The following is a 27,572-nucleotide window of genomic DNA, read 5'->3' as shown; positions in this document are numbered from 1 at the left end:
ACCAACTAAGGAAGAGTAAATAGAGAAGAGTTCCAAGGACTGAGCCCTGGAGTATTCTTATGTTAAGGGGTTGAAGAGAAAAAAAAAAGAATCAAACACAGGAGACAGAGAAATGACCAGTGCTGGGGGAAGAAAACCAAGAGTATGATATATTGGAAACCAAGTAAAGAAAGTCTACCAAAAAGGAGGAAGTGATCAACTGTGTCAAGTTCTGCTGATTGGTCAAGTAAGATGAAGACCAAGAATTGACCGTAGGATTTAGGGAAGTTACTGGTGATTGTGGTAATCAGCGACAGTGAGAATAGACAATTTTTTAAAGTTTTACTGCTAAAGGAAGCTGAAATATGAGACAGAGGTTGGCTGAGAAAGAGGAGTCAAGAGAAAAATACCATTTTGTTTCTGGTTGGGAGAAATAATAGCATGTTCACATGCTAATGAGAAGAATCCAGCAGAAAGGGAGAAATGATAACTATAGGAGAATGAGGGAAAACTTCTGGAACCACGTCTCTAAGTAGGTGAGGGAACAGAATCAGGTGCACAAGTGGTCCAACAGGCAGTTAATCTATAATTAACAGGCAGAAAGGCAAAGTACAGAAACGCAGTTACTAGTAGGTGGGCAGATAATTATAAATAATTAGGCTATAGTGAACCATTGATTATAAAGTCCATCTATAAGTACACCCTTCAAAAGTGGTCATTTTGGAGAGCAGTGTTTGAATATTCATTACTATTTCAATTTCACTAAGTGCCAAAATCTCTTAGAAGGCTTAACAGAGTGGTAGAGAGATATCCTAGGATTACTTTAATTGAGATCAACTGTAGCAGCTGACTACTCCATGGCACTAGATAACCTATCTAGGACTCATAAGTGAGACACCAATTAGCAATTCTAGAATAACTGCATTCCAATTAAACCATAAGTCCTCTAAACAGTAACTACTGTAAGGTTTGCAAACAATTTCATAAGTAGAGAAATCTATCATTCTTGGGAATATTTTATAGGTATGTATGGTTTCAGGCACTTGTAAAAACTACCAAATTCCAAACAGCAGTCTCAACCTTGGCCCTGGAGTTAGTTCATTAGTTTAGGAGGGTTTTAAGAACATAGGGATTAACATAATTTTGACCAGTGAAGATGCCTACATATCCATTCTGAGTTACTGTCCTCATTTAAAACATTATGTCCTAATGCATCCATAAATTTATTTAGTTGTGTTATAAGCATATGAACAACAAATATTATTTTAAATGCTTAGGCCGTATAGAAAATAAAGTTATCAGGCACATAATTCTTACATTTATGTAACAAAGGTTTCATTGACTGTTCCACCAGCCAGCATTAGCAACAGTGTGTTCTCAAGATTCAGAAAGAATTACTTTGTAAAAGCAACAAATTCTGACATGCAGAGTTCTAAGTAACAGCTAAGCAACTAATTAGTAACCTAAGTGACAGTGTTCATTTTGACTCCATGTTATAGACTGTACCTCATTAGAAAAATTAAGTTTGTATACATTTTAACAAAGTTTTTTCAGTATAACACCCCAGAGAAATTGTTCATAACTAATGTGCTTGTATCCTAAATTTAATTCACAAGTTGCATGTTGTAATACATTAATATTAAAAACAAAAAATGCACTCACTCCATTAAATATAAACCATCTACTACAAATCAGTGATTCTTACCATTAAGGAGACTGCATACTCCTTTGCAAATCTGATGAAAGCTATGTATATAATTTCAGGGAATTCATGGATGCCTTGAAGCCTATATATGGGTCCCTAAGATCTAAAGAATCTCTGATTAGTGGAAAAAAATGGAGTCCAAAATTAATCCAAGAACATATGAAAACGTAATATATGACAAAAAGAAGAACTGTAACATACAGTGGGGAAAAAAGATAAATTATTAATATAATATTTGCCATAAGTGGCCATTCACTGAGAGAAACTACAATAAACATATGACTGCTTTAAAGAGCTAAATGTAAACAATAAAAGTTATAAAATACTAATAAAATATAGAGAATGAACATAATCTTGGTTGGGGGAAGTCTTCTCAAGCAATGTAAGGCACCTACTTGCCTAAATTCATAGATTTGACTGCATAAATTTTTTAACTTCTGTATAAGCAAAATATACCATAAAATCAAGGGACAAATGACAAAACTGGAGAAAAACAGATACAAGACATAAAACAGATAAAAGATTAATACTTCTAATATATTTTCAAAACCCTAAAAATTGGTAAGATAAACTACTACCCAACAGACAAATGAAAATGAACAAGTAAATGTTCAACCTAATTAGAAGTTGAGGAAATGTAAATCAATGCAACAACATACCATTTCACAGCTTCAGAGTGGCAAAAATTAAAAGCTGACAGCATCCCATCCAGGGCTTGTATGTGTTGACAGTGCAGGTTATTGTAACCCTTGGGAAATAAATTTTTTGGAAAGTAACAGATTTTAAGATCTGTTAAATTATAAAATACATACATCTTTTGTTCCAGTAATCGCTTAACATGAGAATTTATCCTACTGAAAACAGTACCAACAAATAAGGAGTTAAATAAACTTATATAAGGGTGTTTCTTGTTACACTGTTTATAATACCAAGAAAGAAAATGGTAAAAAAAAAATTTTTTTAAGTGGTGGGGGAGAGATAAACTGAATGTTCATTATTGGCATAATGGCTGGAGAATTTATGATTCATGTATACTATATAATATTATACAGCTATTAGAATGAGTAAGTCAAATTTATATTTATTGACCTGGAAAGACAGTCTATGATATTAAATGAAAAAAGCAAGATGCAAAGTAACGTGTATACTGCCATCCAATATTCGTTGAAAAAAAAAAAGATAAAAGAAAACTCTATTATGTGACATTGGTTTTTAGGAATTCCTGTTTATTTACTTAATGTCCCAAGTGGTCAATGAATACACCTAAGTTTTGAATACAACTATCGCTCTATTAGAGATCTCACCATCAAAATATTCTGAAACCAAGGTGCATACAAAGCATTATCAGAAAATGCAATCCTTTGGAATCTTCTATAACAGAAAAGATAAACAATGAAAACTTTTAAGAGCAAAATGTTTAACTTTTTCTTTTTTTTTAAGCCATAAATGCAAAGTTTAATAAATTTGACTACACTGTAAGTCAAAATTCTGTGTGACGGATGACACCACAAAAGTTTCTGAAAAGTGATGTGTGTTTAAGTTTTTCTGATGTCAAAACAAAAATGCTTTTAATGTTGTGATTTTACCACTTACAGAAAACCACCACAGAGTTTTTTTTCCCCTGTAGCAGAAATAAGCTATCTATTTCAGTCCTTTCATTGGGTAATATAATTATGTTCGTTACACGGGTATAAACAAGCAACAGACATTACACTAAACTAATTCCTTTGTGTCAGAAATTGAATTTTCTAAGAATGACATTCATTCTTAGCAATAAATGCAATTAAACATTGGTATTACAGTTTAAAAATTCTATTCAAACTGCTACATCTTAGTGTAATGTCAATATAAAGTCCCAAGCAGCCTGGTATAATTAAAGGGGAACTTGATTTGGAATCACACATACCTGGGTTCCAGTCCTGGTTCTGCCAATTACCAGCTATGTGGTCAAGTTATATAACCTCTGAACCTGTTCCCGCATCTGTAAAAATGGCTTTCTATGGTGTTCTTGGAAGATTAAATAAGAATATCAAATATGAAAGTGTCTAGTACAGAGTCTGATTGTCAAAATATGCCTCCTTCTGTGTTCCTTTCCTAAGGAAGATTACTAACTGACAACATCTGTTTTAGTACTGCCTGTTTCATAAGACTTATTTTTAATCAAAACTCTGCTGATACGAAGTTATATATTTTATTTGCCATAATTTTGAATCTCCATTATTAGCTCCTTCTAGTGTTTTGTATCTGAGGCTCCTTTTTGAGAATTATTTAGTTTAATCCATATTTACTATTTCTAATGGAATATAAAGGTTCCTTTCCTGTAAAAAATCATGAAAAAACACTACTACCTGTGGCTTTCTACATCCTCAGATAACTCTTTTTAAAATCATTAAGGTTGTGCCTACAGAAAACACTTTCAAGCATTATGGAAAAAAAAATGTTAGGCAACAAAGGAAAATTAACATTTGAATTATCCCAACCTACTGTAATGTGTCTAAGAAATTCAAAGAGCAACACAACAAAGAATTAATACAAATTTTAATTTAATATAACTTTCAACTTTCTTTAAGAGCAGTCATTTTTTTCTCTGTAAAGCTGGATCATTAATCAGGCCACAATACCCTCAAAGCTGCTAAATAGATACAAACAAAAAGAGTGTATTGGCCAACCTTCAATATTTAAAGTGAATTTTTTTCCATCATACAAGACTCATATTAATAAAATCATAGTAAATAAATTTGATATCTGTTCGAAACTGTACAGGGCAAGTTCTACCCTACAGTTGAGGAGTGGAATTATTCCTAGCTCCTCTTCAAATTTACTTGCACTTCAGCTAGATTTATTTGATGCTCTTTGATACACTGCTCTTTAAAATGTCTCCAAGGCTTTTTGCAAAGTCTATCAAAACTGCAAATAGTCAGCTACTACTTGTAGTATTTCAATTATTTTCTGATACATTTTTCCTAAATATTAATCATCACCCACAGCAGCATCTGTTACTTCTTAGTCTAAATTATAGTGCTGCTGGTATTTTATTATTTGCATTTTGAAAAGTATTTTAAATGATTTTGAGGTGAAAGTGTACGCATAAAAATACTTCACATTACTTTTCCACATTCAAATTACAGCCTCCTGAGCTGATTTTTCAGTGCCATGTACGTTTTTAAATCAAAATGTACTGCTGACATTCTTTTAATACTCCCTCCCCACACCGAGCTCTTCCCAAATGCCGAAGTTCCCTACTAATCTGAAAGTACCTATTATCTGTGCATTCTTCGGGTCTTTCACAACATCACACTCCAACTTTTTGTACTTCAGACCTCTTCCGTAATTAAAGTAAGCACTGTTAACTCTTTAAGGTACTTAACCTATGGTAAACTTTTTGCACTCTTCTTTTCATAAACTTAAATCTCACTAAAGCAATTCCCCTTCAACCTTTCCTCCTAAATTCACTACACCAACATTGCCGCGAAGTAACGTACACACACATCCCTATTCTTAAGCTCAAAATAATGGCAGTTTAGCGCCGCTAAAAAAGAATTTAAATGCTTGGATGCCTCGTTTCAGTACCTCACGGAAGCTTTTTAGTTGCTTTCCTGTCCTACCTGGGCACAGCCTATTTCTCCCGTCAGTTGTGCGGTCCCTTGCTGCCCCCAGCACAAGAGTGCAACTCACTACAGTGTATTTCTTTTACTCACCGTCATTCCAGCATCTCCCTCCATTTCTGCGCATCTATCCCTTCGCGAACCTCCCCATCCCCAAAAGATTCCGTAACCAGGTGCCCACATCTCAAATTAGAATACCCCTCGCCTGACACTGCCGAGGCTTTCTGTACGACTTCTAAGAGAACACGCAAGCCTGAGCGTTGCTGTCTCCTCCAACAGTCAGTACCCACTCCCCAACGAGTTCGCTCTTATCTTGCTCTCTCCCCATGGAATGCCTACTTCAGGGTAACTGTTTGGCTCCGGGAAGCCCAACCTTGCAACCTCTGCCCCGTGACCTCGCGAGCCCAGCATACCACCCAAGCTTAATTCACACCATTCTTGAAGCTTGTATTCTCCATGGCCCCAGTCCCATCTCTCTTTGCAACCTCTTTCAGCCTCCTCCCGAGGAGCCAGATCTCATATTAGACAAACGCCCACTTGCTCGGGTAGCACTGCCTCCCTGGCCCGGCCGCTTCCACACACCACTCAGCCCAGAGTGGCACGGCTCCTCACCTAGCTTCGACCGGGACTCCTCCAGTTTCTGGATCTGGTTCTCCAAGAAGAGCATTGCCACTGCGAAGGCCACCACCGCCAGCAGCTGCAACTTGGGCGGCATCATAATCCTGAGGAGCCCCATGAAACCCGCCGCTCGGGATCAAGACATACCGCGGGGGGCGGGGATCGGGGCCCCGGAGGCAAAGGAGACGCCGGGAGGAGCCCACCGAGCCGGGAGAAAGGCAAGGAGAGCGCGACAGCGAAAGAAGCACCGCAGCGACCCCCCTTCTCGCTTCCCCAGTCCCCCGCCCCCAGGCGCCAGCACCAACGCCGCCGGTGTCCGCTTCTCCTCGGCCGACTCCACGGCCGCCCCTCCAAAAGCCCGCGCAGCGAACACAGTGCGAAGCGGCTGCCGGGCTCTCGCCTCCCTCTACCGCCTCAGTCCCCGAGCCCCGCGCCCGCCTGCCTGCCTGCCTGCCTCCCTCTCTTCCTTCCTTCCCTCCCTCCTTTGCTCGCCGCCGCGCGCTCCTCCGCCAACGTTGCGGCTGCGGCTGCGCCGCCCTCGGCCCCGCCCCCTGCCCATCCCCCTCGGCCACCATGCGCACGCATCCACGTACGCTGCTCAGCAACCAGAGGCTCCGCCCACTGCTCCCGTTCGCTTGTGCTTATTGGACCGAAGAGCCCCAGGGTTTAGCTCTTGGCCCGTGTCACGGTTGGTTTCCTTTGCCTAAGGTGTCAACGAAAGCGGCATTCGATTGGGTAAACTTGGAGAAGGAGGCAGGCCGAAACTGGAGAAGGCGGGGCTTCTTGGCTGCTTGAGGAAATGTCGTGAATGAAAGAGCCCAGGGAAACACAGATTTGGGGAGTCTAGGAAAATGCCTGAAATGGGTTATCGAAAGGACCCAGCGACTTCATATTTATATCAAATGTAAAGGTATTTATTCACCTTTAAGCTTCCATATGCCCTTAGTTAACACCCGTCTCTGCAGAATAAGAGACTTGACGTTAACGGCCTTTAGCATCCTGTTTTGGATCAGGCTCTGGAGTAGACGCCCCGAGCAGAGGGGTCCTCGGGGCAGCCGGAGACCTACGGAAGATGGCACCTATGGCGGCCGGGCTGGATGGGTGGCCTTTGCCGGCTTTTGGGCTGCGGCTGCTGCTGGTGACTGTGCTTCAGACGGTGAGTGGAGGTCACCTCCGCTGCAGCCCCAGGGCGAGTAGGAGGGATTGCGCCGAGGAAGACAGAACATTCGGTCCCGTTTGGGAGCCACAGTTGAAAAGGGTGGGAGGATAGGGCTTCCTCAGCGATTGCTGCGGCCAGAGTGCGACGTGGCTTAATTCCTCGTTTGATACTTATCTTTCCCCGTCCCGGGTTTCTAGCGGTTTTTTCTCCTGATTTTAGACTATCTTGAGTACAATTTGTAAGACACACCGTGAACGAGATAAAGGGCACTAGGTTTTGCACAGGAATGAAGATTGTTTTTAAATTGGCAGAAATGCAAGGAACTATCGTCCTTGTGGCAAGGCTCCCAAATCTTAAAGCCCTGAGGTCTTTGGTCCAGGGTGCACTTCCTTTTTACTTCTTTCTGTCAGTTGTTTGTGGTCTCTGTATGTCACTTTTAGACAGCCTTTAATATCTGTTCTGTGGAATTCATATGCTGCTGGGTACACCTCAGTGCCATTTGTGATCTTAACATTGTTGCAATAAAAGGAGCTGTTTCATACTAAAGCATAATTTTTTTGAAATTGATTTTCTAAAATGATAGCTTTCATCTCGTTTAAAATCGGACGGTGTTTAACCAAGTTGTTTTTATTTCGTTTTTATCAATTAATAGAACAGATGCGTTTTTTATCTTTGAATGGGGAAGGGCTAAATTCTACTTATTTTCCTATTCACTCACAAACAACTTACTGTTTGTTAATTTCTCCTTAGAAGTTTTTAGTCCATGTTTATGTGAATAATAAAACTGTTTAATATACACTATGGTTGGAGTTTTTACAAGTGTCTTTTATCAACCTAATTTTTCACGAGTTCTCTGTATTGAACCTGCTGAGAAGTATTCTCCTAGAGACCTGGTTTAATTAATTTATCCAAGGTTTGGAGCAGTGAGGGTCTATACCGAAAGCCCCTACAAACACCTGGGCTTTTCTTTAATCAAGGAGTTTAAAGATCCTGCCTGTTTCCTTTTGTAACCTTGCCTAAAAGGTGGATTCTTTACTTCTATAATTAGCTTTACAATACTCCATTATTCAGTCATTTGGTGCCTTAGAAATTACTGGAAGACCCCTTTCTAAACTTCGTACTCAAGAATTTATTGTCAGTCTTAGGTAATTTGCGTTCACCACCTCGAAAAGATAAAAAAGAATAACATTTCAAGTTGCCTTCTCCTGATTTCACTCTCTTTGATTGTTTCATTATCTGTGGCTGTGTAACCACCCCCAAAGCTTAAAATAACGATTTCTTGTAATTCTGTGTGTCTGCTGAGCATTTTCTCTGTTGGTTTCCTCTGGCCTCATTTACGCAGCTGTGCTGAGCCGGTAGGTCAGCTGAACTGAAGGGTCCGGGATGGCTTCATTCTTAGTGGTGCTGTCTGTCAGCTAGGTTCCCATCCATGTGACATCTCATTCTCCAATAGGCCAGACCAACTTCTTTTCGTGGCAGTCTCAAGGCAGCACTCCTACAGAGCAAAAGCTGCAATGCCTCCTAAAGCCTAGCCTCAGAAATCACATACATCACTTTCACATCACAGTATTTGTCAAAGCAAGTCACAAGACCAGCCTGGATTTCAGGGCTAGGGATATGGACTCCATCTCTGCATGAGAAGAGTGACATAGTCACATTGCAAAGAAGTGTACATACCAAGGTAGGAGGAATTTATGCCCATTAAACAATCTACCAAAGTGACCATCCACAGAATTCAAGCCAGAAACTTGGGTCTCATCTTCGACTCCTACCTTTTCTTACATACCTCACATCCAGGTAATTACCAAGTCTTGTTGATTTTACTTCCTAAATATCTCTCAGATTCATCCACTTATTATTAATCCCTTATTTAGGCCACCAACCTCTCTCTCCTTAGAAATAACAACCTCCTAGTTCGCCATTTAATTATCAGAATCTAAGCTGTTGTTTTTGCCAGCTTCCCAATTGCCCAAGCCGGAAATTATTCATTTTAAATTCTTTCCTTTCACTCTCTGACCCCAGTTAGTCATTAAACCCTTAAAAATCTCCAAGCCAGTTCATTTAATTTTACCTCCACAGGTAGTACCTAAATTCAGGCCCCATCTTTGCTTGCCTCTGATTGCCACAACAGCTTCTGTAACTGGTCTCCTGATCTCATTTTCCCCCATTTCCTAATTCAGTCTCTGCAGTGCATCCAAGTCATCTTTCTCAAACTTAGGTCGGTCATCGTTAAAACTCCTCAATGGCTCTCAGTTGCTTTTAAGTTGAAGTCTATCTTCAGTATGCCTTAACAGGGCCTCTTTGACCTAATACTTACTTGTTTGTCTCTCCAGGCTTAATTCCCAGCATTTACCTCTACTGGGAGAGCAAAATGGTAGAGGTGGAAAATTGGGGTCATTTTAGTACCTCTCACATACCATGTTCCCTCTCACCAGACCTAAAGTAAGGTGTTTAGATAAAATGCAAGGCTTAACTTACATCCCATTTCCAGATTTGCAAAGTCTTACATACCCTCTCCCTTACATATTCTGTCGTCATACATTATGCTGTATTACAGATTCACAACTGCACCAAAGCTCTGTGTGTGGTTTGTATCCCTCCATTCCCATGCCGAGTGTAGCCAAAGAGAATACAGGGGCCACTTTTCTTTTATATATTGTTTTATTGTGCCTCAGTGTACATTTAGATCCTTCAGAGGTTTGAAAGGCCTTCTAGTTCATTAGTGTTTGTTCCTTGCTATCAAAGTCATTAAGATATCTGTAGTAGGTTATGTAGAACAGTGATGAACCCCACCCCCTCCAACAAATACATAATGACTCTGAAAATATTTAGAAAGGGTGGTCTGAGCAATTCATCTTTTTGTTGAACTGTTTTAACTTCTCTAAAGCTTACTCCTGTCTCTTTCTTCTGTAATGACTAGTGTTTTTAAGAAAAGAAGGCAATAAAATCTTGAAAATGAAAAGAGAAGTACAGAGGACTGTTGAAAAAACTCTTAAGAAATTAGAAAAACTGCATCTCACAGTTAGCCTGAGGGGGAAGAAAGGCCAGGTGGAATAAGTAGCTGGCAGTAATAAAAATAAGCCAAAGCTTTGGAACCTGACAAATGAATAAAAAGGGAATGAAGGAAGACTTTCTTGGTGCCCTGAGGTTGAGCTACTGGTATCGGCAGAAGACTTAGCTCCTACTTTGTTAATTCACACCTCTGAGTCCTCAGACTAGACAGGTTGAGCTTTTATTACTGTCTGTGCCTCTGAATAGCTCTAATTAAAGTTAGTAGCAACACATAGTTACCAATATTCCAATGAGGTGACAACGGGGAGGATATAAATGATTTAATTGAAAATACATTCTGAGTATGCTTAAGCATTAGAAAAAAATATTTTCGTATGGCCTAAAGGAGCTGTTTTTTAGAGTGTCCCAGAACTAAGTGGTACTCAGTTCTTCATTCAGCTCATACATATTACTTCTTTCAGAAGGACACTGTAGGGATTTCCCTAGTGGTCCAGTGGTTAAGAATCCACCTGCCAATGCAAGGGACATGGGAGAAAGCCCCTGTGTAGCAATGAAGACCCAATGCAACCAAAAATAAACAAATTAATTAATTTAAAAAGAAAGGCACTGTACTGGAAGCAGTATAAAATGATTTTATGTATGATTGATTCTGAGACACCACACCCCATCCCCTACGCCTACCCCCTTTTCTTCACAAGTTAACATCTGGATTGGTCTTATTTCAATGGGTGGCGCAAGTGTCAGCATTTTTGTTATTTTTAGTGGTGCATACAATAATGGTGTATCATGGATTCTGTGAAAGGTGGTAGTTAATAACAGTGGTTAAGGGTTTTGAGGGCAGGCCAGGATTAGAATCTTGATGCTGCCATCTAATGTTTGTTGTATTGTCTTAAGGTAGATTACCTCAACTGTCCTAAGCCTCTGTTCCCTTCTCTCCCTTTTATCCTGTAAAATGAGGATAATACCCCTTTCATAGGGGGATAAGATTAAATAGAATAGTGATGTAAAGTGTTTAGCAAAGTATCTGGTGCTTTGTAAGAGCTTGCCATAAAGGCTATGTTTCTGGTATTTGTTTTCATGGGGTTCGTCTGTAAATCCATGTATTTCGTCTCAGATTTGAAATCCGTTCAGAATTATTACATGAGAAACCTATGAGTTTTCTGAGTAAAGACTGGTTAAGAGACAGGTAATCATGTGAATGTATAAGTGTAATAAAATGTATAGCTATACCAGGCTTTTGCCTGAAAAGGTGATGTTACATTATAGTTATTACAGCTTCCCAGCCAACAACCCTTATGTTTATAAAGAACTCAGTAATATCAGAAAAATAAATCAGTGACTAATGCAAAGGAGTCTCTTAGCCTGTCAATCCTACTTTGAATTGGAGAAGTCATAAACTGTTAAGTGGTTATCCCAGTCAGGGTTATCCCACCCAGTCCTTAAAATCTATGTCTTTCGGGCTTCCCTGGTGGCGCAGTGGTTGAGAGTCCGCCTGCCGATGCAGGGGACACGGGTTCGTGCCGCGGTCCGGGAAGATCCCACATGCCGCGGAGTGGCTAGGCCTGTGAGCCATGGCCGTGGAGCCTGCACGTCCGTAGACTGTGCCCCACAATGGGAGAGGCCACAACAGTGAGAGGCCCACATACCGCAAAAAAAAAAAAAAAAAAAAAAAAAAAATCTATGTCTTTCTTAGAAGGGTGGCTAATTATTTTAAAATTTAGGAGAATTTCCTGGCGGTCTAGTGGGTACGACTCCAAGCTTTCGCTGCTGAGGGCGCAGGTGCAGTCCCTGGTCGGGGAACTAAGATCCCACAAGCCACATGGTGTGGCCAAAAATAATAATAAAGCAACAATAAAATTTAATATTTGGCCTTACTGTGCACATTTAAATGCTGTTCATTACTTTTTGATAATAAAAAGGTGGGTGGGCATAATTTATAATTTTGAACTCTTCTATATTATTTAGAATTTGGTACTTACCTATGAAGTGCTTAAAAATATGTTCTGATGTTCTTAGATTCAAAGCCTTAAGTCTGCAAAACCAATGATATAAGAGAAAAAAGTAGTTCACTCATGGAACTCAAGATACATTCTAGGGCTTCCCTGGTGGCGCAGTGGATAAGAATCCGCCTGCCAATGCCAGGGACACGGGTTCGATCCCTGGTCCAGGAAGATCCCACATGCTGTGGAGCAACTAAGCCCGTGCTCCACAACTACTGAGCCTGTGCTCTAGAGCCCATGAGCCACAACTACTGAAGCCTGCGTGCCTAGAGCCCGTGCTCCCGCAACAAGAGAAGCCATGACAATGAGAAGCCTGCACACTGCAACGAAGAGTAGCCCCCGCTCACTGCAGCTAGAGAAAGCCGGCGCACAGCAACGAAGACCCAGCACAGCCAAAAATTTAAAAAACGTAAATAATAAATTTATTTTAAAAAATTTAAAAGATACATTATATCTCCCCTGTGCTTATCTCTACCCCATGTCTAATATAATGACTTAAAAATAAGTAGTGTTTTGTAGTTTTTAAGTGTGCTTTCACAGTGGAAGGTGGGAATAATTCTAAAATTTATTAAGTACTCACTGTGTACTGGGCAGAATACAAGATGCTTTCTGTACTTTTTCTCCTTTAATCCCCAAAACTTTGTGAAGTAAGTGGTAATTATTCCTATTCAGAAGTTAAGAAGTAAGGTTGCTCTGTGCTGATATTTGAATCAAGATGTCATCAGACTCAAATACATGTTTCACATGTTCATGCTGCCTGTCAGTAGGTGCTCAGTAAATGCCAGAATAAAACCAAGTATTATGATCCCATGATTATTCATTTGAGATTCTTGTTTTGTGAAACATGCTTTGGTAACAATTTCTTATGTTTGTTAAGCAGTTCACAGTTTCAAAGTTATTTCATTTTTATCGCCTGTTTTAGTTACCATGGCTACAAATCACCCTAAAATTTAGTGGTGTAAAACCATTGTTTATTTTGCTTTCAAATTTCTATGGGTCAGCAATTCAGACAGGGCACAGCAGGATGCCTGTGTGTTCCATGGTGTCTCAGACCTCCGCCTGAGACTGAAGGACTAAAATGTGAAGGCTTTTTACTCACATGTCTAGTAGTTGATGCTGGTTGTCAGCTGGAGGCCTCAGGTGCTCTCTACATGGGCCTCTCTACATTCTCTCTGTAGTTTAGGCTACCTTACAGCATGGTGGCTAAATTCCAAAGTCGAGTATTACAGAGAAACAGATAACAGCACCTGCAAGTACTAGCCAAGCAGAGATTGTTTCCTTTTTTAAGACCTACCCTCAGAAATCATGTAGTATCACTTCCTTTACACTCTGTTGGTCAGAACAGTCACAAGCCCCTGCGCAGGTTGAAGGGGAGGGAACATAGACTCCCACTCCTCAGTGGAGGACTGCTAGTCACACGTGGGATGATGTGTATATATTGGTGTGGCCTTCTTTGGGAAAAAAATAGAAATTAACCTGTGAAATTGATCAAGCAGATCACTTTACTAGTAAATAAATTACTCAAAGTGCTAGTGTAGTAGCGAGAGTCTTAAGTCCCTCCCACTAGACTGGGATACTTGATCTATTTTGATATATTATGATATACAGTCCACATTATTACTGAGATAAGGTAAAAGATGTATGTATATGGTATCAAATTAGGATGTTGACTTACTGTTAGGTCAATGGGATGATCAGCATTTTGGAAGAGTATGCCAGCAGTACTTAAAGTTTTTCACATTGGGATATGCCATTGGGTTTTAATCTGCATGATTAGTCAGCTGGTGGGCCAAATCCAGCAAGCCTTGTTTTTGTAAATAAAGTGTTATTGGAACACAGACACCCATTCATTTATTATTCTCTGTGACTGCTTTTGTGCTGCAGTAGCTGAGTTGAGTAGTTCCAACAGAAACTATATAGCCACCCAAGCCTAGCATAATTGCTACGGGGCCCTTTACATAAAATTTGCAGACCCTTGGTCTAGAAGATCAACCAGTCACAGTCAAACAATCTGAAATGCCCCCTATTTGAGGCTGTGGTTTTGACCAATTCATTTGCTTAACACACAGGAGAATTAGCACAAGTGCTGGAAATACAGAGAAATAACTTAATGTTTGCCCTTGAAAGAGTTCACAGTATTACCGGGGAATCCGACAATCCTAGATTTACATAGTACAGTGTCATGAGTGGTGCTATTTTACAGCTGTGCATAAATTTCATTCTCAGAAAAGACAATGGCTAAATACTGGGATCTGATTTTTTTCAGAGAAGGCTTCCTAAGAAGACTGGTATACCAATCAGGTTCTTAGAAATAAGTAGAATTTAACAAGGTGGAAAAGTGTAAAAGAGCCTTAGAGTAGAAAAGTATGAGCAAATGTACATTTGAGTAGGGGTTTTATATTCTCAGGTACTATAGGAATTCATTATAGCTGAAAAGTAGAGTGGGATTGGAGACGTAATGAGAGATAGGAGTAGCTGACCATTTAATCCCCTGAGGCAGGAAAAGATTTGAGAGCTCTTTAAGAGACAGAATTGTCAAAACTTGTTTTTTTAACAAACAAGTTAATTGACTGATTGTAAGAATGGTGAAGAGTGTGGAGTCTAGGATGAACTGACCGGGGCAACTAGGCGGTCAGGGAAAATGGTGTCATTTTGCCAAGATACTGAATACATTGGAAGGAATAGATTTAAGGAGAAAAGATGTTTCACTGTTGGAGAGTTTGAATTTGCAGTGCCTGTACAACATCTAAATAAGATCTCAGGTAGGCTGTTGGCTTTGGAAACTTGACACTTAAAAAGACTTGGGAGTTTTCAATAAATGAGTATTTGAAGCCATGGAAAAGATGCAGTTCTCTATAGAAAGTATGCAAAGCAAAGAGAGAGCCAAGAATAGAAATGGGAAACAACAGCATTTAAGAGATGCATAGCAGAAGAAGGAGAGGGAAAGCCATGGAAGAAGCAGCTGGAGCAGAAAAGTTTTGAATGCCATTGCATTTAGTGATTTTTGGCAAGTTTAGCTGAGTGGTGTGGTGGGATCAGAAACCATACTGTAGTAACAATTCAGAAATAACAGAATGTGGGGAGAGCAGTTAGAACTATGGGTCTTGGGTACACTGAAGATATGAGTTATCAATGAAATTAAATCCCTGTGGAGATGGCAGAAGACAGAAGTTAAAGCAGAGGTACAGGTATTGACCTTAGACAGATGTAGGTATACCACACTCACTGAGACATGAGAGAAGAATGGATAAAGGAAGAGAATAGTTTTGGAAGCCTGCTTTTGCCAGTCATTCTGTTTGGTTACTTTACATAAGTCATTTCATTTAATCTTTACTGCAGTCTATTTTATGTGGGAAGTTTCTTGCTTTATCGGTGAGGAAATTAAAACTCAGGGAGGTTATCTTGCCCAGAGTCACACATCTTGTAAGTGGTGGAACTGGCACCTAAACCCCAAAGTTTTATTTTTGATGTGCTCCCGCTCTCCCCCACTTCATCCCTTTCTGTACCCTTCCCCTGCTAGATGTGAATGAAGATAAGTTTGTAGGGTGTAGAAGGGACCTAGAAGTTAATGTTACTCCATACATCATATGAACAGGTGCTAAGTTCTTAAAATGAAATGGAAATTCATTTTTCTTCAAAAGATATGTAATATATATATCATAAAGAAATAATATATGATCTTTTTTGTTAATCCATGTTTTAGCCAAGCTGCAGTATGACAAATTTTTAAGAAAAAAATTTGTTGGGGATGTGGGAAGAACCAAAGACTCATATAAAGTTATAAAGTATAAAAATAATTAAGAATTTGTCTCCAAATGAGGCATTTCACGAACTGTCTGTAGTGTGTTAGATTTTGACAACCCTAGTTTCTCCTTTTTTGGAAGCTTTGTAATGTAAACATGAAGTTAAGGGGTTTTTTTTTTCTCATTTTTTGTTTTCAGGTCTCTGCGTTCGGGGCAGAGTTTTCATCAGAGTCTTGCAGAGAGTTAGGCTTCTCCAGCAACTTGCTCTGCAGCTCCTGTGATCTACTTGGACAGTTCAACCTTCTTCAACTGGATCCTGACTGTAGAGGATGCTGTCAGGAAGAAGCACAATTTGAAACCAAAAAGGTATTGTTTTATAGTATCTCTCTTCCATTTTATGGTTTAGTTGAGATAAGGTAAAATGTTAAATTGCTTAATCAACTTAAATATAAAGAAGTCTTTAGCTTTTACATTCTGTAGTTTTAGAAACTCCACTGATTTCTTGCAGACCCATTAGATCAATCAAAGCAAATAGGGAGGAAAAGTATGGTTACAGATTGATATACCATCCTACCATGGTTGTCCAGCAGAAGGGAACCAGAATTACTATAGCATGCTAAGATTGTAAATCTATCCAGTCTTCCTAACTTCTGGCCACATAAAGCCAAAGAATAATTAATTAGATGCTTTTATTCATTTGTAATAAGAACCCAGTCTTATAATGAAATTTGAGATGAAAGTAAAGCACCTATTATCTGGCACATAATTGTCAACAATAAATTATAACTTTCTTTTTTTTTAATAAATTTATTTATTTAATTTATTTATTTTTGGCTGCGTTGGGTCTTTGCTACTACACGCAGGCCCTCCAGTTGCGGCGAGCGAGGGCCACTCCTTGGCGTTGTGCACAGACCTCCCATTGCAGTGGCCTCTCCCGCTGCAGAGCACGGGTTCTAGGCGCACGGGCTTCAGCAGTTGTGGCACGCGGGCTCAGTAGTTGTGGCTCACGGGCTCTAGAGCGCAGGCTCAGTATCAGTGGCGCACGGGCTTAGTTGCTCTCACCTTTAACACCTGAAAACAGCCAAGAGTAGGTAGTTCTAACAGTCCAATAAAATCTGCTACTATTTTACCCACTGTTCAAAATAATAGTAAACTTGCTCAATTTTTAAATCTTTTCATTAAACCCTTAGACTTCTTTAATTTATAAAGTAGACTGAAAAGGTCATTTATATCATCCAAATAAAGCTGAATTAATGAGGTCCCTGTGTTTGAGAAAAAATATTAGCATCTCTCTGCTTTGTTTCCTTTTAATATTCTCTTTCAGTTGTACTTACTGAATCCTGTTTGAGGCTTTATGGTTTGTAAAGCTTTCAAACAGTAATTGTATCTTCTCATTATTAGGTAGTAAAGGTTTACTTCTAACACTGAGTACAGTTTTCTAGTTTTGTAAGAAAAACAAGCCGACAAGCTTTCACCATGTTAGTGTTCAACCAGAATTTACACTTGATTTCTCAGTTGTAAACCTGAAATTCCTGTGTCCCACAAATGGCTTCCAAGTCTTCCATGTTTTTCATTTTCTTGGTTCACATATACCAATGATATATTTTAATGTTTAGAAGATTTCCATACATATAAGTTAGTCTTTATTGCATGTAAATAAAATCTAAACAAGTTTTTAAAACTTGATTTTAAATAGATTTAAGACCTAGGACCTAACTAGTTTAGTAGGGCCCTTCCCTCTTGTTTCTTGTTTCATTTTATCAATGACATATTCACATGGGACAAATTGCTGAAGTGTGATTCATCCTCTCGTCCTTAGGCTATTATTCTATGGTCTGTACAACTACTCAACTAACAATGATTATTTGTGAGACACCAAACTTACAGGGATTGAATAACAAGGGGTGTTTTATAATAAATAATCTTTATCACACACCCGCTTTGTAATTAAGGGTAAGTTGAGAAACTCTACCCTTTGATATCAGATGTGCCTAAACTGTAAACCAAGTGCATATAAAAGCTTTTACTAATTGCCCCTTTAGTAATTCTTTATAATATTACCAGTTTTATGGTATAATTTTTTTTGTTTTTTTGCCATGCCGTGTAGCATGAGGGATCTTAGTTCCCTAACCAGGGATGGAACCCGAGCCTCCTGCAGTGGAAGCGTGGAGTCTTAACCACTGGACCGCCAGGGAAGTCCCTGTGGTATAATTTTAGTGGAACCAAACTTCAGTCACACACTTCGCAAATTCATTATATTCCTGTTCAGTTTTCATTTTTAACTGAGCTATTTATTGCTTCTTCAGCAATAATAGTAGGCAAGTAGTCCACCATTTAATATATACCTAACTAATTACAAACTGAAATGATTATTATATCTCAGTGCAAGTGAGCCTGTATCCTAATATACCTTTTATACTGTACCCATTGTTTTTTTCTTAAGTCCTTGCCCATAATCTGTTAAGATGTACTTCTCATTAAGCATTTGCTAGCACAGTGTTGTACAAAATAAATGAATGTTTTTTTTTAATAAGCCTAGTGGAACTAGAACACTTAAAATAGTACTGGAAATATAAAAGTAAGGCATGTCAGGCAAGCCTCCATTTAGATGCAAAATGCATTCAAGTATAGAAGTGGTACTTGATTTAATCTGTACAGTATTGCTGTCTGGATTATTGGTACATAATTATAGGTAACAATATATATAATAGTTTTTCTATCTCATTCAACTCTGGCTTAAGGCTTAATTTTGAAATTATAGTTTAATTTAGTCCTACTTTAATAAAAGTAAAAATATGCAGTATGTAGACTAGTGCCTTACATCAAAAATATTAAAAATACTTAAACATGGCCATGTGTGTATGTAAATCATTGGGAATATAAATTCTTTAGAAGAGAAAAATTGTAGTTTATATGCAGGAATGTTTCCACAATTTATAATAAATGTTACCTGAATACTCATTTTAGTTCTTGCTTAGTTGCATGCTTTATAGGTCTGTCCAGGGATGAGGCTAATCATTTTTCGAATGTTTACTCATTCAACAGGCTGAATTTAGCCTTTGATAGGCAGAAGCACAAAATTTGCTGTTAAAAAAAAAAAAAACCTTATTCATAATAAATGCAGAAAATGTCTTCAAAATCCCTTGTTCTGCAAATAGATATTCCTTTATTATTTTTATTTGGTCTTATTTCTCTCCCCCCACCCCCCATTTTGATCATAAAAGACCTAAGTAAGCATCACAAATACTACCTAGAAGGAGATTTTTTTTGTAAGCTATTTTACTACTGTTTTAACTAGTTTTGCTCATAAATACATACCTAGGTACAGTTTACAAACATTAGTAAGGATGTTGACTGAATTATGAGGAGCGTTCTAATTTGTAGCTTAAAGTAAAAAAAGGTAAACTAATGAAAGAAAAAATATTTAATTCTTGGTGCTATTAATATTTACTAAGTAGGATAAGTGACTTCAGCTTTTTATATATAGAATCTTTTTTTTTTTTTTTTTTTTTTTTTTTTGCGGTACGCGGGCCTCTCACTGTCGTGGCCTCTCCCGTTGTGGAGCACAGGCTCCGGACACACAGGCTCAGCGGCCATGGCTCACGGGCCCAGCCGCTCCGCGGCATGTGGGATCTTCCCAGACCGGGGCACGAACCCGTGTCCCCTGCATTGGCAGGCGGACTCTCAACCACTGCGCCACCAGGGAAGCCCGTTATATATAGAATCTTAAGATGGAATGGGAGGGACCATTCTTCTTTTCACTACTGACTGACTTTTTCCTTGTGGTGGGAAAACATAGTATTGATAACAGCCAGTTCCTAAGTCTTCTATCTTATAGCTTTTCCCACCAGAAAAGGACTAATTCTCCCCATCTACAATTTTGAAGTATTTTAGACAAGGATTGTTACTAGCTCAAGTTGGGTCACTAACCAGTTATTAGCTAGGATTATGGAATAATGTAAGAACCTTTAGCTGTCACACTACCTATGTGGAAAGTTGCACTAGGGAGCAGGTGGATGAAGCAGCTCTTAGGTAAAGAACAGGCTATTTTTTTTTTCCTCAGTGACTAGAGTAAATCACTTCTCCTTGAGCCATTTTAAAGATTTAGCTCAAGTGTCCCCTATTCTGGGAACTCTTCCCCAATTTCTCCTCCTTACCCACTACGCTTGGCCCTTCCAAGTTATATTAGCTACACCTCTGTATTCCCAAAGCACCTGAGGATACCCTTGATTTGCACTTACCACCACTATATTGTATCTGTTGTTTGGCTTTTTTTCTCTCCCAATGTTTCATGCTCTTTGAAGCCTGGAACTATGTTTTATGTTTCTGAATCCCCAGCCTTTAGCTTACAGTATTTCATAAGTTTTTTTCCTTGAATAAGGCTCTTTTTACTAAGAACAAGTTTTAAAAGGTCATTTTTTTAATTATGTTGAAAATATACTTGAACTTTGTAGATGCTTGTTAAATACCTTTTTCATGTATTTCACTTATATATCCTAAAATATAAAATATATAAAATATATATATAAAATAAATTTTTTATATATTTTTATAAAATATATAAAAAATAAGAAAGTTTGTCTTCATGATATCAGTCTATTAGTAACACTAATTGTTCATCTAACTACAAATATAGAATTTTCATTTCTGTATTTTATTTATAAAGATACCATAAGCTTCCCAAATCTATCTAAAAAAGATGTTAATTATTTAGCACAAATTTTTAGTGTTCCCAGTCTGATCACAAGGATTAATAGACACTTTTTCAAGGAGTACATGACCATCCAGTTAAAAAAGTTTCCTGGGATTTTCCTGTGAGAACAAACAATCAAATCATTTTGATTCTGTTAAGAATTTTTTAACTTCTATTTTCTAAGGGTTATAAGGTTAAATGTAGTATTTCAATAAATGGGTTATTTTTCTCATATTTTTATAATCTTCCCAGTTCTGTGAATTTGAACTTGATGTTTTCAGCTAGGTGCTTTTTTTTTCCTGTCTCATTTAACTTTTCATATCTTAATGATTTCAGCTTCTTCCAGACATTGTTACTGTAGAACTTCTGTATTTCTCCTTAGTTATATGCTCCTATTTCCTTAGCTAGTACCTGTTCTTTTTAAGATCTTATAGTCCCAATGCTTTTTTCTTCTTTCAGATTATTTTTATTTAATTGGTTTTTAGTACTTTCTATTCTTTTGCGTTCACACCTACTTTATCTCTGAACTACTATTCTGAAAGTTTGGCTACTTACCGAACCAGAGTACCTTTTGGGAGAAAAGAATCCAGTTAGCCGAATTACTTATATATATATGAACCAATAACCAACTTATTTCAACTTAATTTGCTGTTCATTCAGTCTTGATTGTATTGGGGGGGGGGGGGAGTTTAGAGTAGTGCTTAAGAGCACAGGCTCTGAAACCAAACTACCTAGGTTCAGATCCCCTGCTACTCAAGCTGGTAACTTGGACTAATTACTTATCACTCTGTGCCTGTTTCCTCATTTATAAATTGGGGGTAATAATAGTTCCTATCTCCTAAGGTGGTTTGAGGATTAAATAAGTTAATATACATACACTGCTTAAAATAGTGCCTGGCATGTAATAATTACCAGGTAAATACTTGGGGCTGGTGGTGATGACAGTAATAGTAGTAGTATCTGATTTGCTGATGAAGAAAAAACAAGAAAGAAACAGCAAATTTGGAGAACTCAGAGGATAGCGTAATAATTATTGCTATTAGAAAAATAGGGTAAAAGAAAATAGATAAGAGATATAACATGAACTATTAGATTTGCGAGTAATAAAAATTTGGAACAAAATTTTCTATTATTCCACTTTCAAACTCTTGGATCAGTTGAATCAAGAAGAAATATCTTATGATAAAATAATTAGTAGTATGAAAACTTTGACCATTTGTAATTACTTGCTTAAGTGCAGCAAAATACAGAAGTAAATTATGTCAAACATAACCCTAGATTTCAACTCTTTGAGTCCTTGGTTGACACATTTTTAATAAGGAAAATACTGCAAATTTGTACTTTAAAAATGTGTAGCATTTTGATCATTTTAAAATGCCATATGAAAGATTGCATTTGAAGAGAAAAGGTTTTGCTACTAAAAAATATTCAAAACCATTGATAAAGTGGAGCTCAATTTTTAATCTAATACTTAGTAACAGATTTCAAAGGTTTAAGAAAATTTCGAAGAGAAAAACTTAGAAGTGAATTTTTTTTTTTAAACTCTACAGATTGAGAAGAGATTTCTTTTATTTGAATTTTGGAACATCTTGGTCTTATTTACAGAATATCAGTAGAAACCTAGGCTGCAGATCACCAAATTATACCATTACTGGTTCTGTAAAATACCTCAACAGTTCAGGTATTTGATAAAAGGATTTTATTTCCCTTAAAAATCTTCAGTTTTGTTGTAATAATTACATTGGCTCAGCTTTAAGTGTTTATTTTACCTTGGTTATGTACTAAAGTGGTTTACCTATGTTATCTATTTAATCCTCACAACAGTTCTATAAGGTAAATACTATTACCCCTATTTAACAGAAGAGGAAACTAGGGTGTAATCTGCTCGACGTTGCCCACCAAACTGGTGCCAGAACCTGGCTTCATCTCAAGTCTCTCTGACTCCAGAGCCCCAAGTTTTTAAACATCGACACTGTTTTGCCTCCCATCTTGAAAATGTTAATAGTAATACCTACTTCACAGAGTTACTGTAGGAAAATGAATGAGTTAAATGTAAAACACCAGACAGGATTTCTGAAGGTCTGCCCCTTTTGCATTTATAGTTAACAAATTTAATAACACAGTCCCATTGCTAGTTTCTGTTTAAAGTTACCAAATCTTTACTCCTCAGTTTACCACAGACTTTAATAGCTTCCATTACTTGGTGTTTTTGAAGAATATGTTAATGAGTTTGGCTTTATTGAAGGCCCAACCAAACATTTTAAGTAAGTCACATAATTTTTCTTATTTCTGATAAAAGAGCATTGAAACATTTTGTTATTTTCAATTTACATGGAAATTCTGTAGCCAGCTTTAGAGTAATTTAAGTCAGCTTAAACAGCATTATGCAAAACAGTGGCAAATTTTTATCAAAAGCAGAATGCTACTGGTGTCTAAAACATAGAAGGATGAAATGGAGGTTAAGCTAACTGCGTGAAATTGTAGTTGCTAAAGAAATTTCACAGTTGCTTAAAATAGCTTCAGTTTTGTAGTGTCGGTAGCATCAAATACATGAATTGATTTCTTCAAAGGAAACAAATTTAATTCAACAGTTTATTCTAATTATAATATAAAAACATTGTCCAGAAAGAAGCTTTAAAGAAAAACAAATCTGAATAATGTTTGGCAACAGTTAAAATTCAGTGTGAGAATCACTAAGTAAGACTCCTGAGTAGCAACAGAAGTAAATAATGACCAAATATTTACTTAATAATAATAGCTACTAACATTCATTAAGTTCTTACAATATGAAGGTGCTGTTCCAAGACTTTACATGAATTAACTTGTATAATCCTCACAACAACTCTATGAGGTAACTACCATTATCATCTCCATTTCATAGCTGAGTCTGGGGCATGGAGATCTTGCCTAAAGTCATACAGCTAACAAGTAGCAATAAACATACGTGTCATATATTTGTGTAACAAAAGTTTTAAAGTTTCTTTTGTGCAGTTATTCAGTGGACTGAAAATATTATTTAAATTTATTTTTTATATTTTCTAGATGTGGCATTTCTCTGCCTTTAATATGAAAACTAAATGTAGTCAATTTTTTTTAGGTATTTACAAATCAGCATCAGCTTCTATCTAACCATGTTAAAACATTCTGTCACCTTTGCAGATTGTAATATTTAAAAGGGAAATAAATCCTTAAAGTAATTCATAATCTATCTCCAGGCTGTCTTACCACTGCCTTTCCTAGACATACCTACCTCAGAGTCAAAATAAACTTTCTGTTTATATATTGACTATTACTTCTTACTATAGGCTCTGAGAATGCCAAAATAAGACAATAGTCACTGTCCTGGAGGAGATGAAGAAATAGACATGGAAATTGGACTACTAGAATGCAGTTGGCAGGATATTCTGTTGGGCTAAAGCATAATATCCAATGTTATAGCTGCTAAAAAATTAGAAATAAAAAATAAATAAAAGTTGGAAGGAGGAAGGAATCAATAAATCTCTTCAAGTTGGCATAATCAAGAACTATAGATAGAACCATATTAATCACTATGGAAGTGACCAGTAGAAGAACTAAAAACAATTTAAAAGTTATTGAATGAGATAGGAGGCAAAGGAAAATTTTTACTTCTTCTTTTATACCCTTCTGTACTGTTTCCTTTTATTATTTTTCCAGATGCATTGATTTCTTTCAAGGATTCAGTGAGATGTGTGCTGTAAACAAAATATGTGGTATGAAAGCACGTAAAAGGAAGGGTATAACCATTTGACAGGCCAGGTAAATATTACCACTTGCTTATGTAGAAGTTGATGCTTATAATAAGTTGGAAAATAATTAGGAAAAGGTCGTCTCTGGCAGAAGGAAAAGTAAATGCAAAGATACAGGGTCATCATGAGAGAGATGGCTGTCTAAAATAAATCAGATAGCTTATTGTGAGGAGAGATAATCATAGGTAAGTAAGTAGGGCCAGTGTACCTTGATAAGAAGTTTGGACTCTATCCTATAGTCAGGGGACAAAATATAAGGATTATAAATGGTGAATTGACATCAGATTTGTATTTTAATAACTTTTGTTGGTGTTGTGAATGATAGTTGACAGGGCAGAGGGGAATACTGTTGCCAGAAAAAGAACTTAGATTGCCAATTTCCAGAGGCAAGATGCAGGGGCTTAAGCTAACACACTGGTAGTAAAAATGGAGAAGGGACAGATCTGAAAGAGATTTAGGCAATAAAAGTTACAGGACTTATTGACTGACTGGATTGGAATGGGGAAGGGATGAGTGAGGATGCTTTCCAGTGTTCTTATTTGAGAAACTGCTAATCCCAACGTAAGTCTACAAAGGACTTCCATCTAACTACAAGGTAGCCCCTTAAGACGATGGTGGTGGATGGGAAAAGGGACAGCAATAGAGGATAATTTTTAATATAGCATACAACCCTTAGCTCCAAACTGCCTTTTCAGTTTTCTCTTTGAAGAAATAAGTGTTAAGTTTTAATTTAGCAGGCCATGAATTTTATCTGGTACCATAGTCAATCCTAAAATAGATAGTATACTTGTCAGAGAGTGCACAAAAAATAAAAATGTGTGGAATGGCCTAGTTTCTTTCGTTCTAATTTTATATTGTTGCTCTTAATTTTTGTGTACTGTTTAACTTTTGGATTATTATGGCTTTTTTTGTATATGTTCTTAAAATGTATTAGGTGATTAATTTTAATAGAATAAAATCATTTGAGCCAACTCTTGTTTTTTATTTCAGATATTTGTAACCTTTCTTAAAGATAATAATAATTGCCCCTTTTTTTATGACAGTGTTCAGTATTGGAGTGGTAGTGGGAACACTAACACAAAGAATTGAATTCTCTTTTGAAAAGGTTTTCCTGCCATATATGGCACTTTCACGTTCATTTTTTGAGGCTATTGAACGGTTGGATATTGAACTGTATTTTAACAGGATCTCAGTTTTTCAAGTTAACAGGGATATACGTTATAATTTTCAAACATTTAGGAGGAAAAATACATTGAATTTTTTTACCATTTTCTTTACTTACACATGTTACCAAGGAGCTAATTGGTTTTATTTTAAAAACTGCTTACTAAGATAGTCAAGCTTAGGGTCATTTTTACCATTCTTTGGATATTTTGGCCTCAGGAAATATAGTGGCATTGTGTCAAGTTATTTCTTTGTATTGTGTGATATTCCCTAGGTATTAGTAGGATTGAATACATTGTTTCCAAATGATACCATGAATTATTCATACTTGTAGCTGAAGTATGTATAGGAATGTGTGTGTGTCTATATCTGTGGGTGTATTTGTTTCCAGGTGAAAGTCTAATAGTTACAGTCTTAACCTCTTGCTGATGAAATTCTCTTTGTTTTAGGTATATATACAAATTCTAGTTCTTATCACAGTATTGAAAGAAGCCTCGTTCTTTTTTTTTTTTCCTCAAATTTCATAGTTGAAATGGTCTAATTTAGATCGTGGTGATGTCAGAGAAACATTTTTATTTTAGTTTAGTTTTATACATTTTCATTGAGCTTTTTAGTGGAACAGTAATTGTATCTTTATGGAAAGATTCCCCCAGTGTACTCCTACCTTCTTTAGAGCCTAATTTGAATTAAGGTAGATGTTACCTTGCTTGTTTCTAGTTTTCTCAATCTTAAGTCAGACACGAGATTCAAAGAAGAATAGCAATTTAATAGTGTAGTAGAATAAGTTTTAAACTTAGGGATCTTCCTTAGGCACAGTTGTTGTTTTATATTTTTTCAGAGTTTGGTAGAAAGTACCTAAAAATGAATAGTTTAATCTCAGGGGTATAATATTAGAGCATTATTTACCAGCTTAGTTTGCTAAAATTGTAAAACCCAACTTATTTCCCTATTCCTCCATATTCATTCATCGTTCCTATGCAAGAATGCCATCAGTCAGTGTGTGTATGAAAATGTTAATAAATACACTATTTGCCTTATACACTTAAGGTGACAAACTAAAATCTTGACAAAAGCTTACTGTAAGATCACAAACTATTTAGTACCCTGCTTATTTGTCCATGTGTAATTGTAGCTTTTTGTTTCTATCACTACAGGCACTTTAAAAAAAAAATCACAAAATACAGGAATGACCTTGATAAATAATGAATTAAAATTTAAAACATCAGCAGATCACTAGACATAGTTTTAGTTGGAAACATTTTCCCTGAGAATTAACTGACTAAATTTTGCTAAAAAAAAATAGCTTCTGCATGATGTGTTGATATTTTTTCTCTACCAGATGTATGTGAAAGGAGTAAAGTTGACTTTAAGAAATTACACTGGATATAATTAATGTTTAAAGAGTGGCTCACATATACTTGAACGTATCATAATAGGTTTTCATTTAAGATCTCTAAATAATACCTAGCTTTCATCATGTTATAGCCATACTTACTTATTTTTAAATTCCTACATTTTATTTAAGAACAGACCTTCAGAAGAGCTATAAAATAGTTACTTCTCAGATCTGAATTTGTTCAGCAGTCAAAATTTTTCCTTTTGTTCACCTAACATTAGATCATTTTCATCATATTGCTACTTAATATTCAAAGTTTTTTTTCTAAAGTTTTGCTTTAAATAAAAGAGGATTTCAAAAATAAGAATGTATGGCTGCAAGCAATACTTCATATGAGAAGAAAAAGAGTATTGCAGCATTTGTCTTGCTCTGGTCAGTGTTTACCTGGTTTACCTTTTAGAATTAATTTGGTTAGTCTCTTGAGCAAAAGCCTCTACTGTTTGATTGTTTTGTAATTTTTGCCTCATTAATAGTTGAGTATAGTCCAAGGCATCCCTGGCTGCCCTTTACAATCACTTGGATAGCTTTAAAAGTAGTAATATTAATTAAAATACTGATGCCTAGATCTCAACCCAACTATCCTGATTTACTTGGACTGGGATGGGTTCCAGGGATCAGTAATTTTCAGAATCTTCTCAGGTAATCCAAGTATACAGTAAGGGTTGAAAACCCTGCTCTAAGGTCATTTGAATTTGAAAGCTTGAGAAATTTTGAAGTGGCTATTCTAATAA

At 37.0% G+C, this 27,572-nt stretch overlaps 2 protein-coding genes across 4 annotated transcripts in view; one reads left to right on the top strand and one right to left on the bottom strand.

Moving 5' to 3' along the window:
- The window catches only part of HS2ST1 (heparan sulfate 2-O-sulfotransferase 1), a gene marked incomplete at both ends in the record, with an annotated part of 188,501 nt that extends 182,476 nt beyond the window's left edge, over positions 1-6,025 (bottom strand). For both annotated transcript variants that reach the window (XM_079697448.1, XM_079697449.1), the window contains one exon: positions 5,902-6,025. In XM_079697448.1, the coding sequence (XP_079553574.1) occupies positions 5,902-6,025 (124 nt within the window). The remainder of the gene's footprint in view (positions 1-5,901) is intronic.
- Positions 6,026-6,979: 954 nt separating this feature from the next.
- The window catches only part of SELENOF (selenoprotein F), a gene marked incomplete at its 5' end in the record, with an annotated part of 37,416 nt that continues 16,823 nt past the window's right edge, over positions 6,980-27,572 (top strand). For both annotated transcript variants that reach the window (XM_079697446.1, XM_079697445.1), the window contains 2 exons: positions 6,980-7,063; positions 16,020-16,187. In XM_079697446.1, coding sequence (XP_079553572.1) covers positions 6,980-7,063; positions 16,020-16,187 — 252 coding nt within the window. The remainder of the gene's footprint in view (positions 7,064-16,019; positions 16,188-27,572) is intronic.

Source organism: Hyperoodon ampullatus, assembly GCF_949752795.1.
Source record: "Hyperoodon ampullatus genome assembly, chromosome: 2".
NCBI lineage: Eukaryota > Metazoa > Chordata > Mammalia > Artiodactyla > Ziphiidae > Hyperoodon > Hyperoodon ampullatus.
Note: the sequence above shows the minus strand (reverse complement) of the source record. Positions and strands in the feature narration are given on the sequence as shown.